The sequence below is a fragment of the Onychostruthus taczanowskii genome, unplaced genomic scaffold, assembly GCF_017590055.1.
Source record: "Onychostruthus taczanowskii isolate IOZ18803 unplaced genomic scaffold, ASM1759005v1 scaffold76, whole genome shotgun sequence".
NCBI lineage: Eukaryota > Metazoa > Chordata > Aves > Passeriformes > Passeridae > Onychostruthus > Onychostruthus taczanowskii.
The window spans coordinates 140,232-159,291 of NW_024505450.1; the positions used below are offsets into that span (position 1 = coordinate 140,232).

General features: G+C 35.5%; 1 protein-coding gene across 1 annotated transcript in view; it reads left to right on the plus strand.

The window, feature by feature from the left end:
• Window positions 1-19,060, plus strand: part of LUZP2 (leucine zipper protein 2) — a 152,797-nt gene that overhangs the window by 63,015 nt on the left and 70,722 nt on the right. The window contains exons 2-5 of the mRNA XM_041423248.1: window positions 3,373-3,490; window positions 5,588-5,658; window positions 8,621-8,699; window positions 16,544-16,606. Of these exons, the coding sequence (XP_041279182.1) occupies window positions 3,373-3,490; window positions 5,588-5,658; window positions 8,621-8,699; window positions 16,544-16,606 (331 nt within the window). The remainder of the gene's footprint in view (window positions 1-3,372; window positions 3,491-5,587; window positions 5,659-8,620; window positions 8,700-16,543; window positions 16,607-19,060) is intronic.

Consider the following 19,060-nt stretch of genomic DNA (forward strand, 5'->3'; position numbering starts at 1 on the left):
TGAGCAGTATTTGTTACAATTTGTTGCACTCTAATCAAATTATCTAATTTTCTCAGAATTTACAGTAGAATGCCCTAAACTAGTAATTATAATTGGACCAGAAAAAGTTTTTTAAAAAGAGGAGCTTAAAAATAAACTGTTGCATGATTGCTGAAAGAATGTCTCAGTTTAGAGACAAATTTTAGGAGAAAATGCTCTGGAAGAAGTGTTTCCTCCAAAGAGTAGGGCTTTGGGGTTCCTTTTTTTGCCAATGAGAAATGAATACCAGTGAGTGAAAGTGAAAAAAAGTAAAACTGTTATTATTATTCTACTTTAATTTGTCCTAAACCACAGACTTTATTTCACTTTTCTCTTGTTTTAGAGGCTGAGTTTTTTTTCAGTCAGGGACATCTATGCACCAGAAATAATGAAATTATTTATAGGAGTTTTATGCAAGCTTTTTAAACCTAGCAGGAAAACAAAATCAATAGTCACTTGTCCTGACATAGTCCATGTGAAAAATTAATTCAGTCCTTATTTTGAAGACCAGAAGGTTAATTTCTAATATTTAAGGAAGAAACAGTCAGAGGTGGAGTGATCTCTGGGGCGCACGTCTTTCTAGTTACTAGATATTTGCCTCAGTTGTATACTGAAAATTAGAATCTGTTGGAATGTTTATTGATATCTATTTAATTGTGTCAGTAGAAGAGTAAGAGAGCTGACTAATCTTAAAACAGTAGGTAAATATCCTTCCTTTGAAAACAGATTATGTTGAAATTCGTATGTACACTACATTACTAAGCTGATGGCAAAAGTGAAGCAACTTGCAATTAGAGTACTACAGATAATTGTAACAAGCAGAGTATTGCTCAATTGTTCTATTTTATAATGAACATTTCTAAAATCCCATTAATCAGATCTGTGTATAGTTTCATATTTTCCCAGGAATGGGTTTAATTATATGTTACATATAATTATGTAACATATATTTCAAAATGTGTAAGAGAACCTGACAGTATTTGAGGATTTGAAGTTTTCAGAAAATCACTGGAATTTGATGATGTTGTGGTGACACATCACAAGCACTGAGTCAGCTTCTTTCAGAACTGTCCTGTAGTATAAAACTGGCATCCAAGTTCACCATAAGGAAGTTGTTCAATTTAGAGATCATTTTTTGGGCTGCAAAAATCCACTAGGCCAGGATGCTCAAAACTCCATTCAGCTGGCCTTGAACTTATGTTTTGATAACATCCAGTTATCACAGTTTGTCAAGTGCTGCGGTATGTTTATACAGTATTGCTTAGTGTTACTGTGTCACTGTAACATCATCACATACACACCAGAACTAATTTACATGGAATGATTTCATGGTTATTAGATAGTTCCTTTACACTGCGATTGTGCCTCCCCAGTTCAGGGGTCGTTGGGGGTCTTTGATGAAGGCTTCCACAATCATCTTTGCGTCTGAACTTTGTCTTCGGAGCATGTGCAGTTATGGTGTTCCTTGGTCTATCTGGTCCTAACCGGCCTAAGTTTTTTTTTTGTGGCTAATTGGCTTTACATTTGCTAATTTCTCATTAGTACTATACTTACCTATCTCTGAAACTATCCATCTAGTGCGGTTTTTTCTTTTTTTTGTCTATTCAGCATGAAGCAAGTAGTTAACCATATACTACCCGTTACATTGTATAGGAAGTTTATATCATGTTATCCTGGTATAAAAAGCTATGATTCAAGTTACGTAAGTGTAAAAAGCTATTATTCAGGTTATATAAGTATAGAAAGTTGTGATTCAGGTTATATTGATATCAGATTATATTGATGTCTTATTACTCAGGTTGTATAAGCACCTTGTAACTTTGACCTAAGTTACATAGGTAATATGGTTAACACCACACTCCATGTGCATCTCTGCATGCTTATCCTACAGTGGTTATTTATTCATTTACAAGCTTGGCATCCAATGTGTCGGAGGCAGGAAAGCGACAAACACACAAAGATCATGCAGCAGCGCCGTTAATTATTGAGACCTCTCTTCCTTAGGTAGATCAGAAGGTCCATGAGGCTAATCTTCACTGGTCGAGCTAGCTGCCACCTGGCCAACCAGCCAATAGCAGCCTGAATCTCCAGCAGCCTAGGCTTGCTCTCCTAGGAGCCTTACTGGTGGAGTTACCTAAGTAAGCTAATTATGCAATCAACGACATTTCAGTTAAAAAGTTGGAATAATTTGCAACTGGGATGCCTACAGGCCGGCTGTAGGCCACCACAATGTTGATATCAGGCTATATTGATATCTTTGAACTCAGGCTATATAAGCACCTGGTAGCTTTGATCTAAGTTATATAGGTGTCATGGTTAACACCACACCTCCATGTTCATCTTACAGTGGTTATTTATTCATTTACAAGTTTGGCATCTGCCCTCTTTGTTTGTTTATCTAAAAGTTACAGTCTTAAGGGGTTCGGGTCTTCTGTAACTTGTGATTTTCTTATCTTACATTACAAACATGGCACACTATTCTTATCTAATACATTCATCACACCTATTTTGCTACTGCTTACTGGTATTATTACAGATTTTATTGCTATATCAGTTATACTTCATCTGACATTGTGCAATAATTATGTTCCCATTCTTCTTTTGCATTTTTCTGTGCTTTGTGACATCCCTTCTATTAGTCATAAAAATGGCAGCTAGTAAGCGTTCTTCCGTATCGCTTAGCGCATGCGGATGAAGCCCGTGTCCTGCAGAAAAAGTGGTTAGCCATTAACTCGCATTCCTTTCCCTCATCATCTTGGTCCACTTGTTTTTTGTTTCTTCTCCAAGAGCAGTTAGTATTAGGCATGGCATCCACCTTTTGCTTATCATCTGAGGCTGGTCTTCTTTTTTACCAAAAGCGGTTGCGATCTAGCACAGTCGGTAACACCTAACTTTTATTAATCTATACTTTATACTAAGGTGCTTGTGTTTAACGAGTCCTGTGTTTCATTTACCAGCTTATAATAAAATAGAATTGTTTTTACTGATGTCTCAAAATTTCATGCTTTCAAAGTTTTGCTTTGTTTCTTGTGTGGTATATATTTTAAGGTAAGAAAAGTCTCACACTGTCACTCATGCTAAATACATCCCTTTATGTCTCCTGTTCATCACAGGCGATCCATCATTTGCAGTGCTTCAGTCTGGTAATTTGCTCACTCAGAATCAGGAGATCATTTCAATGTATAATCATCTATATTAGGAAAAATTAAGTTCTATAGGTGAACAAGGGGACATAGTCCCCTTGAAATCTATACAGGATGTTGGAATTAATTAAATTTGGATTAACTAAGACATGTTTTCAGTTGCATTGGCAAATGTTTTGAAATTATCTCATGCTTTTATTCTTTGTGTTAGGCAGGGCTATGAAGAACTGGAAAGACAGCTGAAAGAAGTATTTAAGGAGAGGAGCAACATACTTCATCAACTGTTAAAGACTTCTAAAGAACTTCAGGGAATTAAAGTAAACCTTCAGGTTAGACTCTGTCTCAGTTTCTATAAGATTACTTGCTTACCTCTATATTTTCTTATAGGTGTTTTTTAATGACAAAAAATATGTTTCTTTTTAAAAATCATTAAATATGTGAATAATTCCTATTTTGTTTATTTTGTTGATCTTCTACTTAACATAAACCTGATGGTTTCATGGAAAATTTCATCCTAACATGCTGGGGCCTTTGTCAACTTAATAAAAATAAAGAAAATATGGAAATAGAACACACGAAAAGGAAGGGAAGGACAAGAAATATGCAGTATTAACGGAGCTGACACACATTTGAAGCACAGACAGACAACTCTTCCACTAATTAAAGTTAAGTAAAGTAAAGTTGAAAAGAAGGGTATTTTATTGCAGTGCTGGACGCATGTGGAATCATTTCCAGATACATGTGCATGGAGTTGCAGACTCCTGCCCTCTATTTATACAGAAAATGTTTTACATATCCATGTGGTTCCTGAGGACTCATAATACATAATCATTACCTGCCCACTTCGTATTATAATCAGCTGAGTATCCGTTATGGCTGCACTGTTTGCTCCCTTAATTGGGTTGGTGGGATTTTGAAATAGGGGAGTAGGCATGTGGGAAGAAGAAAGTCCTCTTCCTCATGGTGAACTCTTCACCCATGGCCAGTTAGCAGGACCTTTTGACCTGCTGGTCATGGTCCAAGTCTCTCTTACTGTTTGGTTATTCTTGAGGCAAGGTATCTCTATGGTCTCTGCTTCTTCACAATTGCTTCATCTATCCCTGTCACTTCTAGCTTCTCTTACTTAATATATTTGTTACTCTTTAACTAAGGTACATGATCTTAGTTAGCTAACTTAATTTTTTACCTAATTTTAAAATCTTAGCTAAAATATGTGATCTTCTGCTATCCCAGTTATATTCCCAGCTGGCCCCTTGACTCACATTTGTACGGGCAGCTACTGCAAAGGATGGCCTTTGCTGTTGCAGGTTGGATCTTTGCTGCTGAATTCCATGCACTCAACTTAGTTTAGTTGCTCAATTTACCTTTCTGACATGCCATCTACACAGTCTGACTGGATTTACTGCAGGGCATTGCTTTACAAGTTCAGCTGACAAACTGTGCTAGATGAGCCTGAAGCGAGAGCTGAGACTTCTCTTCATTTAACTTCTGGATGCTGTGGTTAGACTGAAAGGTCAATAAAATAACCCTGAACTCATATCAGCTCCTAGAGGAAATCTAGTTTTTCTAGAGGAAAAACTAGATTGAAAATGCTTCCCTGGATTTGAGGTCCAGATATTCTGCTGAGGGAGCACCTCTCTTTTCCCAGCAGAGACTGTTAGTCTGGTGAAAACATTTAGACTCATTATCAATTGAATTTGGTCTCAGTATTTCATGCCATTTTACAGGAAATTATTTTTCTGACAATACGTCTTTGTCTTCATTGATGCAAGCTAGCTGGGTAAAATAAAAGGAGGAGAATACTAGTGGTGTGTATCAGTACTGTGCTATATTATACTATTCTGTTATATTTGCCTATGTTCCAGACTTCTCTGGTTTTAATTAATCAACCCCTTGATCTTTGAGGTATTTGGTTTGGGAATTGGGTTTAATTTGGGGGTTTTTTTAAGTCTTTATCACTTTTATTGTAGGCTTTTTCTTACTTTTTAGAGAAATATGCTCTCCTTGTAGGAAATTTATTTTAGAATGTAGCACAGTTGAAGGTAGTATTCAGCAAAATTACACTGTGAAATATTATAGACTCAACACTACAAAGATCTTGAAATGAGCAAAGAGCTGTAGTGTTATCTTCTGCATATACACACTTACTTGGTCATAAAGTTCTTATACTTTCAGTCACTTGTCTGTTTCTAAATCTGCTTATTGTGTTTATCTCTCATTTAGTATTTGAAAAATATACAGCTGTGTACAGTTAATTGTGTTTGAGCTACAGTAAAGAAAAATCAGAGTATTCTTCCAATTTTCTTAAGTGGTAATGTCTGCAATTCACCAAGACCATTTTATGGACGAGGGCTAAATACTTTCACAGATTATTAATAAAAAGGATCTCTTTAATGGAGTTTTGTTTTTTTTTTTGTTGCTATCAGTCTTTAAAAAATGATGAAGCGTCAACCAAAAGTGATGTACAGAAACTTCTGGAGCTGAGCCAAAACCAAAGGTAAGACCCTCACTTCTTTTCTTCTCATTCCATTTCCTGACTAAAAGCTGTGTGACTAGCAAATTCCACCTTTCCTTTTACTGTATAGATAAACAATGCTGTATTCCAGAGTCTGCTAATTGTAACAGTAAAATAAAGGCAGGAAATACTCTTTTTGAAACAAATTATAGATTTGCTGATATTTAACATATGGTAGGAAAATGTATTAAAATGGTATGGTGAGATATCCGCTAAAGAAAGGTATTTTGAATTTTAAAGGAAGACTTAGTAATGAAGTATTCCTAAAAATAAATTCAGGATTTTTAGAAAATTAAATTACTAAAGTGTCTAAATCTTTAAGTTTGGAGATGACATTTATTCAAACCTCTTAATTAAGTGTTTATGTGTGTAGACACTCAAAATTGCTAATCCATGTGCAAACAGGAATATTTCCAGTGGATATTTGTGATGAATGGAGTTAGAAAGAAGTAATAATCTCAAATTATTCATTGAGCACTTAAAAAATTAATTCCCATGGCTGGGAAGGCAAGTTCCCAGCCTAGTGCTTAGTCTCAGTTTCCCTAGTGCTTCATTGTGAATAAGTCTCATCATTCTGTGTCTCTTAATTCTTGAAATTCAGCCCAGCAAATAGCAACATCAATACAATTTCAGTTAGCAGAACACATAACTAATACAGCAACTACTTTTGCTGGAAAAATAGTATATAATGAGTGCATCTATACTTCGTATTTCTCCCTAGGAAAAATGTTTAGTAAGAAAAATTATTAAGTTCGTACTTACTTCATTGTTAAAAATGCAATAATTAAATTCCATGGCCATCTCACATCTACATTTGCTGTAGAAGTACACATGGAAGTACATATGAAATTGCATTGCTACATAGAAACTTTGTGAGAAAATTACCTTCATATCTTAAATACCCAATATAGAAGGTCTGCAATACAATACCAGTAGAATTTCTTATTTTTACTGTGATACATAACAATCTTTCAGGTATTCCAGATAAATATATTAAATTATAAATGAAAGACTTTAGCTACTGTCCTGTTTAAATACTTATGTGGCTTGGATATGACTGAAGGTGTACATCTCAGCTGTCCTTCACACAGACAAAATCCTTCATCATACATGAATGCAGTTTCGTGGTGGTTTGATTGTTGTGCAACTTTCCTTTATGAAATTGAGACATCAGTTGATTAAAAATATTAATTGACTGTTTACTAAACAGATCTTAGTTGCAGGTGAGAAAATAAAGTCTGCTAAAAGAAAGTTTTATTACATATTTCAAATATTTTTCCTAATCTCCTCTGTAAATCACCACTTGCAGTCTCTCAAGCTCCACCCAAAAATGCATGCTGACTTTTGCTTCTAAGGCATCCAGACATCCAGAGTGTACTGCACAAGAACAGTTCCCAGAAATAAAAAGTGGATCAGTGCAATCTGCTGCTGAGCAGCCCACTCCATCATTCAGAAGATGAAAAGTTTTTACAGTTTTTACAAGGAAATGCTTTGGGGCTACTACTGTTGCCAGCAGTTTACAGACTTACTAGATTTCATTTCTAGAATGGTGTAAATTTCAACATATGAAAGTGGTATTAAAAAGTGCCAGGGAATCTTCCTCATAGAATTTCACTGGGGAAAGGTGACAGTTTTACCTTTTATCTGCAGTAAATGAAGAAAAGTGAACGTGCTTAAATCTACTGCATTGTAGCCAAAATTCAAAATATATCCCAATATTAATGTTATGATCTTTCTTTGAACAAACATGAGATGCAAACTTGGTTTGAGCGTGACTTTGATTATACTCTGCAATGCTGGATGATACAGTAAAGTTTAGAGTACTAGAATTTCTGCTTTTGTAAGTAAATGTTCTACTGACTTGAAAATAGGTTTTTTAAAATTCCTTTTGTGCAAATTCTTCAATAATTCCCAAGTTGCATGTAAAACTTGGTCACTTACTATGATGCCCCGTTTTATTCCATCTGTGTATCATCAACACTGTGAAATGATGGCATCTGTGAGTGCTGATGGTATATTGTTTTCATGTTGCTCAATCACTTTTTCAATTAAATCTGTTCAGTACTTGTCGGGGTCTGCTGTTACACAGTGATGTGCTGAGATCCCACAAGTACTAGTGTTGCCGAAATTGCTGAAAGTATTGATGATTGAGCAGGTAGCAAGTTCTTTTAAAATTATGTGGTTTCCATTCAGTTTAGTTTTCACAGGGCTAAATTTTTATGTGTTACTGTATGTAAATCCAGTTTTGGCTTGATCTTCATTGAGAGTTTATCCATGGAAGCAGCAATCCTCCAAAAGCTCTACAGGTGTTATGAAATACGTCATTTTACTACTTTGCAACAATTTCAAAGTGTGTCACATGCTGTGGGTAGAAAATTCTCACAGTTTGGGGGAAAATCTTTGTCTGAATCCGTAATGCAAAGGGTTTTCACTTGATTCATATAAAGCCCAATCCAAGCAATTATCCTGTTCTTTTTTCTTTTTATGCCAGAATCTTCTACTGAATTTTTTGTTGCTTGTCTCTAGAAAGTGCTGTATGAGGTTGAATTTCATCAGAGCATGATTTATTTGTTTTACAGCAGATATAAACTAGTTCTTATTGATAATAGTATGTCTCGATGTCAGTGGATTTTCACTTGCCTACTTTCCTTATTTTTTTGGTGCCAATCATTTTTGTTAGAAATTATGCACTGGCAGATGTTTTGTACAGCAGGCCATTCAGCAGATATAAACAGTGGCCACTTTGTATCATAGATAATTTTTATTTTTTTTTTTGCATTGGCACTATACTTCATGGAGTCATTATGATTTAATTTGTGAGACTCATAGACAAAGTACCTCTGTTTGCTACTCTGAATAATTAAAGGTCTATATTTAATCTGAATAAGGATTTCCTAGTGGTCACTTGTGTTGAAATTTGTATTCTATGTTTTCAATAACCTAGGGAAATGAAATCTCTCCAGGAAGCCTTTCAAAAGCAGCTTAATGAGGCAGCTGAGAAGGCGGAGAAGCAGCAGGCTACCGTGAGTGCTTCTCTTTCTTTCCTTATTTTTGTTTTTTCTTCTGTTTTTTTTCTTAATCTTGCCTTGAGAATTTGTTAGCTCAAAAAACTATAAAAAAGAATGTTAGTACTCTGTAAGCTTCAGAAGAAAGGATCTGGAAAAAGTTTTAATGTTCTAAAATATTAAGATTCCTGTCTTCCCTTATTTCTGTGGAATTTAGGGATGTTTATACACTTTTGGAGACTTTAGACAGGAAATTTTGGCCTGAGTTCTCTCCCTGGTGAGGTGATCTTTATGGACCCTCATTCTCGTCTATACTAATGTAGACTGTCATACATCTATTGACTTTGTAGGAATTACTATGGATTTTCAGCAATAAAATAGATGGTAGAGTGTCTGATTTTGACCATAGTAGAACTAATTATCACTCTAGAGGGTATTATTAAGTCCCATTAAGATTTCATGCTTTATTGAAATTCTGTTTCTGGACAAGCTGCACAATTGTTCTGACTATAATGTAGCAATGTAATGTTTCGGAGCATAAATAGACACATTTTGCTGCTGTAGGGAAACAAAAGTGGAATCATGTTTACTAAGATGAAAGAAGGAAATTTTTCATATATTGGTTATTAATACTTCTGCAACATGGACACAAATGAGCATAAATTGACTAGATAAACTCCAGAGGTTCCTTTAAACCTTAAGTGATTTGTGATTTGAACTCTGGATTTGAAAACAACCTACTTGAAGTGTTTATAGATCTATTTTCTATTTCATATTGGATAATTACTGATTTTTTTTACTAAGATTTTGCTGTCTTCCAGGGTCACAAAGCAAGGGTTTGTCCAAGACAAAGGTTTAAATGTAATTATTAAATTCAGAAAATATTGTATTGCCTTATTTCGTATGACTATGATTTCTATGTGGCTTTATTCCCTTGGTGAACAGAATGTGAGAGTGTATGTTTTCCTACCTTCTAATTAGAAACAGCTTAGATTGTAGACCACATTATTCCTATTGTAAGTTTCTTCCAGTTAATCTTATTTTTGAAAACACATTTTTCCCCTTTGTTGCTCAGAAGTATGTAAAGATACTTTTTGTTCTTGTGTACCACACAAGAACTGTTTTTGAACTGGCTTTGAACACTGTCAGGGTTGGACAACAGGTACAACCTGTTCCAGTGCCTCACCCCTCTCTCACAGTGTCCCCTCTGTTAATTTATACCCTTTATTCCCTGTCCTGTCACTACAGCTCTTGATGAAGGGTCTCTCTCCAGCTTCTCATACTGGGAGGTTGTGGCAGGCCCAGGGCCTGCAAGGCCTCCGTGGAGGGCAGAAGCCTGAGCTGGGAAATGCCACGTCACGATGGCTTGGGCCTTAGAAGCCCCTCTCTTCCGCCTTTTGGACCCTGCTTATCTCTCTGTGAGCCCAGAGGTCACTTTCCCCTGACACTTACTATTGGACAGTTTCCAAAACCTCTGTAGGGCATAAAAACCCCTAATTCTGCCTGGTTTGGCAGAAGAGCTGTCACTGAGACCCTTCGTGGAAGACCCTAATAAAGAATCCTGCGGAACCTCACAAAGAGCTGATAATCACTGAGAGCTGAAATCACTATAGTTTGCTTAGGCTGCCTGCAGCTGGGAACTGCTGGGGAATTCTGCCACTGTGCTGAGCCTCCCTGAGTTATCCTGGCCAGGGCAGCCCACGGGGCACAGCCCGGCTGGAAACTGCCGCGGTAGGAGGTTGCTCTGAGATCTCCATGCAGCCTTCTTCTCTCCAGGCTGAACAGCTACGACTCTCTCAGCCTGTCTTCATAGGGGATGTGCTCCAGTCCTCTTATCAGCTTTGTTGCCCTCCTCTGAGCTTGCTCTGACAGTTCCATGTTGTTCTTACCCTGGGGACACCAGAACTGTACGCAGGACTCCAGGTGGGGTTTCACAAGAGCAGAGTAGGGGGGCAGAATTGCCTCCTTCAGTATAGTTCTGAAATAAGAAAACAATTAGTATCTAGTTGTCTCTGATAAGTACTCAGAACATACTAGTTGAAAGTTGACATTTTCTCAGGTGCATTGAATGCATTCCTATTGACTTTATCAGCACAATGAGTTCTAGTCCTACAAATGGAAGGTGGACAACATATTTCATTATTGAATCTCTTTATTAGATTTTGATACTCAAAACTAATTCAGGTGTGGATTACATAAATCTCAGATATAGTGAATGGACTTGTTGGTGTTTGTTGTATAGTGTTTTGTTTTTTTTTTTTGAGCAACAGTGCTTTGTGTACATTCAGTCCCATTCTAGCACTTTGAAGAGCACAAGATTTGTTCTACACAAAACAATATCTGCCATTAACTGTGAGAAGAATATCATCTGGTGTAAAAGCCCAGAAAAGCACTTCTGAATGTATAAGAGAATCTGGCTTGGAGTGGTGGCAGATGCTTCAAGAATCTCAATTGTTGAGCTGTATTCCAATAGTCGACACTAAAAGCATATTAAACTTGCTAATAATTCTGAGGAAATCAGAACTGTGTCCTTGGTTTGTGATTTACTTCTTTATGCCTCAGAGTGCAATATACATAGTGGAGCTCAGCAGTACAGTGAGACTAAATGAACATTCAAAAAGTACCTCAGGATCCTCAGATGAAAATTGCAATAGAAATGGCGATAGATATTACTGACACACAAGGTTATTTTATACCTGTTTTCGCTATGTGTTCCATGTTTTCCTGAAAACAATGTGAAATCTATGAAAGAAGGTCTAAGTACTTTAATGCAAGACTAGTGAGAGAATGGGAGCTTGAATTTAATTCTAATTTAATTAATTGTCAAACTTGTTTCTAGTCCAATTTAAGGACATTTTATATTAAAGGACTTGGTGAAATAAATCTTGCTTTTCATCAGAGTAAATGAAAGTAGAATTACATTTCACAAAGACTGTAATTCTACTGTAAATAAAGCACTGGTGGGAGGGGGAAGGGTGGAAAGACATTTTTCTGCATTTGTGCAGGAGGCATAATACAATGCTTGCTGTATGTATGGCTGAATAAATTCAACACGTAAGACCTGCCTGAAGGTGTTCTTTATTATATCAATGTAAAAGTGTAAGTAAAAATTCACAAGAATTAAGTCAAATTAAAAGAAAAATAACTGGGAAATTACCTAAGGAGTCTGACTAAAACAGAAGAAAAAAGGAGTCACAACAGCTGTACATGAGACTTTACATTCATGTCTTCTTGTGCAATGTGCGGCAAGGCTTTTCACTACTGTTATATGAATGATTCATCAGAAACATAGATATCAATTTTATTATGCTTATCCATTAAATGGATATCCATTAAATGCATATCCATTTTTTTCATCCTTTAAGACTAAACAAACCGAGAACTGTAGGCAGCAAAAAAGTTGCTGTTCTGAGCAGCTGCTGAAGTGTTGGTGGGTGCCACCCCTGGTTGGTAGAGGGCAGCCAGTGGAGCTGTGCTGGGTGGTAACAACCTTCTGGGGATAGAAACAGCAGCTCAGGCCTGAGAAAAGTAAAAGGACGTGTAAAGATATTCCTGTCCTTTAGGGCCGTACTCACACTGAGGGCTGGCCTGGGGATCTTAACAGGAGTGAGCGCTGCCTTTCTGGATTGTGTCTTGCATCTGTAGCACTAACAAAGAGCAGCAGCAGTTTGTCTTGGGACAAGTCTTTCCTAGAAAATTTATGGCAGATCTCAGATACATGTATGCCTATTGTTTCAGCTGTTGTGTCTGGGATAATAAAATGTGCAGAGAAACACTAGAAAAACTATAAGGACGGTTTAAATTTTAGACTAGTCCTACATTGCAAACTTCAAGGTCAAATACAGTCTTCCAGAATGAGTTTGGTTATGAAGGAGCTTCTCCACAGATCATCTCACACTAGAACTGTAGATTAATTTTACATCTAAAAGCATTTCAGAAGGACCATACTGGGTTTAGTTATACAATATGCATATAAAATATGTATGACATCATTCCAAATAACCTGATGTCATCTTTAAGATCATTAAAGGTTGAAAGAGTTTTTGGTTCTGTATTTAGCCTCAAATATACCTAAGCAATTTGTACTAAGTTTCCATGCAGTGAAAAAAATATTTGTAATGTCAAGCTACTATTTCTAAATGTGAAGTGGAGCCACTTCTTCCAGAAACAGAGTTGGAGATCATGGACTGATTTTCACTTTTGTTAACAAGAAGGCACAGAGCAAATGGTACATGTAACTTGAAAGTGTCTTGTTTTGTTTGTTTGGGGTTTTTCAATGAATTTGAATAAATAGAGTAAGTATTGATTCTGTATGTCTTCATTAGGTTAAAAGGCTCTTAGAGCTTTTGGGAGACTGATTCTTTGCTTGGCTGTACTTCATGCTAATGTTTGCTTGTTAATTTTTAGCAAGTTTGAAAACTTAATTCACATTAACTGCAGCTAAAGTTTATATAAAGAGCTGGCTGGCTCTGGATGAGGGAGAAGATAAAGAAATATGGAAACACTCAAAAATAGTTTGGCTAAGTAGAGTAAGTTTAATTTACCTTTTCTATTTTATTCTGTTGGTATTTTATATCATGCTAGCAATTTTAAAGAAGATATTCTAACAGATTATCTGGCAGTACAGTTACAGTACTGTCTGTCACAATAAAGGAGAAAATTTGTCTGTGTAATTTCCTTTTTTGCTCACTGTTCATTATGAGAAATGAGAATTAAGTAACACTTCATGTATAACTTACATAAAGGAACCATAAACAATATGGGTATTTTAACATCAGTAAGATTTTTGTAGTAATAAAACGTTAACAGAATGTGGAAAATTTGATTCAGTATTATCTCCATACTTGGAAAATTTTTAGTGAAAAGATCTGATGTTCTTTTCCCTTCAAAAATATTAGTTTTTTCTAGTAAAAGCTTTTATGACTATTCATAAAGTTCTAAATGTTCCTCTGATGAAAGTTTCATTTACTAATCAAGCTATAACTTGCAGCTTAAAAGTTACATTCATCTTAGTAAGACTAATAGGTGAAATGTATTTAGCTTTGCTTTTAAAAGTATTTAGCACTCTGTAGAACACTTTTTGCCCAAAGGAAAGAATATTTTCTGTGTTTTACATAATAGCCTAGACAGTCCTCTCTGGCTTCTGAAGTAAATTTTTACACTATATCATGAAAAGTAGACCAGGAAAATGAACACTGAGTATGTTAGGGTTTCCAGATATGGCCAAAATAGTCAGGTGTTAATGAAGGAATTTCAGTTAAACCTTAACTGCTCCTTTTAGTCCTGAACAAGACACGGGAAGTCTGGAGGTAAGTGAATATGATTACAGTTGAGCCATGACTGTGCACTAGTGATGTTATATTGGATATAATAACAGGATTTTACCATCCTGTCATGAATAACTACTATTGTCTGACTCTTACTATTAGATCACTACCATCTGCTAAAGCATTCTCTATTTTGATGGGGGAAAATTTAATTTACATTTCAAGGTCACCAACTGCTGTGAGTAAAGTCCACTGGGTGGAAACTGTTGTCTTTAATAAACATAATGAGCTCCAAAACACACAAAGCTCTGAGTGTCTTGAGTGACTGTCTCCAGGATATGGAAGCAGTGTCCTTGCTTAGTACTGAAAAGTTCAGCTTTAGAACAATATATTTTCATTAAGTACTGTCATAATTGCAGCCAGATAGCAATTAAAGGCAGACAACATGTGGAAAGAGGTGAATGTTATTTTTTTCTCTGTTAATTTAGAGCTGGGTATAAATGTCTATTCTTGCTTATTATACTATGAGGATTTGATGCCTGAAAGGAGTATTTTTACATCTCTCCTTGTAAATTATATTATCCTTGAGACTTACTAAAAGCATCATGCAGATAGTCTGATGCAGACTGATCTGCCTTAAAGCATGAAGCTATACATATGGTACACTTAAATGGATAGGTGAAGTTATCCCTTTAATGGCTCTAGCAGACAAGTACCTGTGTAACTCTCCATATCTATACTTTGTGACTAAAGGCAAAATTAATGAGTTCCTAAATAATACTTCTGTTATTTTTGAAAAGGAAGTGATGTAAAAATATTTTTTAATTTGTTAATTTGTTCGTTTTAATTTTTGTTTTTTCAGCTAAGCTAAAATGGTATGTTTGCACTATGTAAGATGTCCATATCAGTGATGCATGTTTATGGTAATAGTAATTAACAAAATTTAACTAGCATAGATTACTGGATAAATTTATAGTACTGGACTGTCTTAAATGTCTCTTCCCTAAAAGATTCAAGCTATGTAGAGATAATAATTTTGGTATCACATCTCTTTAATTATTTCATATATATTCATAGCTAGAAGTGAAGTGCCTTGAAGGAATATTAATATCCCTGAGAGATAGATCTAAGAAAGGAAGCACTCTTTAATGGAAGTCAGTATATTTTTTCAGTATTTAAAGGTAGGTAGCTGGCAATTCCTTTGAATAGCTGAAAAAACAAAGTAACCACAATAAATAGCTGTATTGTGCTTCTCCCCATTCATCTTGATCTGATATTTTGATTATGACCTTTATTTTTTGTTGTGCAAAATCTTCATACTTATTATCTATACATGTTAATTTCAGTATTTGTGGATGTCATTACTTGGCAGATGCATCATTCTCTGCCAGTAGGTGGATGTGGAATCAATATTTCCACAGTCAAAGTACTTAGACAGAACTTTGGAAGAGTTTGTAAAGAAGTTCTGCTTATGTATGTCAGGAGGCACTAGTTTCATGGACCCCTAGCCTACGTTTCTGTCATCAGTGATGATAGTGTTCTCTGGCTTCGCTTTTGATACAGGTGAGAGTGCTGTCAGTTCAGTGATGTGTTTTAGATTACTGACACATCTACTTGAGTGTGGACATGATTATAAGAACAGCTGTCATATCATGTAGATTCAGGGTTCATTTTTTTATGTACTTGACATCCAAACCATTAACCTTTGGGTCAATGTCTCTATAATCTGAATCTGTTTTCTTACAGGAGTTTTGTTTATCTGTTGTGATGTCAGAACACTTATAGTTTCCCTTCACTGTGGGTAGAGTTTTGTATCAACAGCATGGACATAGGGTAAAATGGGATGAGTATTTTGCTAATTAAACAATCCAAAAGCATCTTCCTTCAAAGTAACAGAAATGTCTTCTTTTAATCCTAGTTGTTTACAATTATGTCCTCCTTCCTCCCATTGTATTCCATAAGCTGTGATTAAAGCTCAGTCCTGAAAAAACTCTTTTGTAAAAATAATTTCTAAAACTGTGTTTGATTAAATTCAGTCTCAAGCCTTGTGACTGGAATTTCCACTTTCCAAGTCAAGTCATTTACTTAAGTAACTTCTAAAGACCATATTTGAATGCTTTCATGTGCAACACACTTTACTCCACAGGTGGGTCTGAATAGAAGCAAGGTCTTTGTCTAATTAGGACCAGCACTGTAGCATTGAAATAAAATAACTGTGTTAGAAATCTGCTCTCATAGATATGTTCTTTTCGTCAGAAAATCAGTTAATATTGTTTCAAAAATCCTCAGTTATTGATGATCACATTGAACTACCTTGTGAAAAATAAACACTATGTCTACTGGTACAAAACAAAAGTAAGCCTATTACATACAGCAGTTTTCTTCTTTTGATTATAAGTTTTCTAGAAAATATGCTAAATATTTGTAGATTATCCAATACTTGATTGTGGCCTTTTTGTACCAATTTGGTATGTAAGCAAAGTTTTTTGATTTGGTGGTTGCTTTTTTTCCAAAACTTTTTAAAGCATTAAAAAAAAAATAGTGTTTACAATTACATCTGAACAACTCCTACTCAACATTTCTTTAAAATTGTAGATTAACTTTTTGAAGACTGAAATGGAAAGGAAGAGCAAAATGATTCGAGACCTCCAAAACGAGGTAAGAGGAACATTTGATTGTCATCCAAATTCAGATTTCATATTGGAAGAGAATGTGGTTTGGCTTCATATGTAAAACACATTATTGTAGTAGGCAAAAAAGGCACCAGTGAAATTCTCTGAACATAAAAGCCATCAAAAATTACTGTGTGCGTTTAGAAATAGTGTTTTATTGAAGGCAGTGGTTGACTCCATGCTAGTGGTGTTTAGTTTGATAGCACACTTCTCCTGCTTTTTCAGAAAGGAAGTTCTGTAGGTTATTGAAACACAGTGAAAGTTTGTTCTTATTTTTATTGCTTACTTTAGAAATAAACAGCAAGAGGAGGAGAAAGGAACTGCAATATCGGAACTGAGATTCTTAATAAAATTTAAAAAAACCTCAGACTTCTAAAATGTTTTTTTAAGCTTTGTGTGCCATGAATACCAATCCCCGATTGATCCCAAAATACTAAATAAAATATAAAACATATTTTAAATAATGTTTATTGCTATTAAACTGAATTTATTTTGAAATTTGGTCTTGGAGTGAAACATGAAATATTTGAGCAGCATTATATTTCTTTTCTCCCTTATCCCTTTCTCTCCACATAACTTGCCTAAATCAGGCTGTACTTTCTCTTTCCATTCCTTCATTTTGCAAAGAACATTGCATTTAAAAATATTTTATTCATATGATGCCTTGTTCTCTTACCAACCAGGCTTCTTGTCTTTATCTGCTTTGTTCAGTTCTTTTGCTTTTCTAAACTATTCTGAATCTATGTGTGTGAAAACTTAATCTCTTTAAAGCTGTCATTTAAACAGGAATCTCTGATTTCTTTGGTCTATGAGATTATATGTATATGGTCAATCTGAAAAATGTGTACATTGCTTTTTAAGTCATAAATGTATCCTAGTTTTGGATTAATTTTTTACAGTAGAAAGGAAGGGGGCATGGCCGGACCATAATGTTATTTGATACCATGTCGCATCGCTTGCCAGGGGCAGGAAGAGGGGACTCTCTCATTTCTGGTTCTGTTTGAGAGAGAAGAGCATGGTGACTGAAATGGTCTGGTACAGTTTTACTTTCTGTGTAATTTGTTTTTCTCATACCTTTTGTTATTAATATTATTGCTGTTACCGTTCATTTTCTTATCTTATTGATATTTCTAGTAAATTGTTCTTATCTCAACCTGTAATTCTCACCTTTGTGCCTCCAGTCCCCAAATCCTTTCCAGGAGTGGAAAGTGGGAGGGGAAGGAGGTGAGTGACGAGCTGGTTTGGGAGAGTCTCACTGGGTCCTAGCAAGTTATTTAGGCCATGCTCTCAGTTTCCTTTATCTGCAGTCAAAAATGCCTTGCTTTCTCTTCTCATCTGTTATCATTGGATGCTTTGCAATTGAGCCTTTAAACTTTAATAAATCATATCAGCCTCATCCTATTGAGCAGTTATTAAAAAAATCTTCTTTCTTATTGAGCACAAATACATCATTAATCAGCATTCAAACTGTCTGACTGTTAATGATTTGCTTAGGTGGGTCAGTAGACTTCTCTAATATTTTCCGTATTTATAGCAAGTTTTAGAAAATCTACTTTGAAAGGAATCTTTCTTTTGGCACCAAATATCAGCTACTATGTGGAAAAGGAACCAAAAGCTATACCTACCTAATGGCTTCTATTACATTTTTATACCATGTTCGCTAGTTCCCTGAAAGTAACCACTTATATAAGTTTTTTTTTTAAATTTGACTGAATTTAGATTATATGATTTTGGAGAAAGTATTATGTTATTTAGATCCTGCCTCCAAACACCGAACAAGCATTGCTTTTAAAAATCTCATAAATTTGGATATGGTATCTATATAAATAATTGATAGCATTTTATGTGTAGGTTTTGAAACAATAACCTGCATACAGCTATATAGAGACAGGTAAGGAAAATGCTTCCTTCATAGCTGCTCTTGTTCTTTCAAATACTGCATTCACCCCCATTTTGTATTGCCAAATTGTGAATTTTGCAATCTTAGGCTCTTCCATGACTGTAAAAATAATTTCCTATTTAGTTCTGCTCTTTCGGCACATACCCTAGTGCCATTCAGCTTTTCTGTTTGGAGATTCAAATAGATGGCAGCAGCCTTCCAGCTGAATGCAGCAGCTGTCATGTAGTGTGTGAGGAGAGGACATTGTGCAGAAAGGCAAATTTTAGCCTATTCAAGGCTTTGGGAGAAAAAAAAAAAAACCAAAAAAATTGTCTGTGGTATTGAGATAAAAATGAGCCAGGTAGAGCACAAAGGAATTAGGTGTCTCAAAGTCATCTGGGTTTTAGAAGTCTTTAAGTGCTTCCTGCAAATACCACAAAATAGCTGTCAGACTTCCAGCTGTAACATCATGTGGACTGTGTTAATTTAGTCTTAAAGGATTGGCATGTAAACAGATATGCTCTTCTTTCAAGCAATTTCTGATATTGACAAAGAAACCTA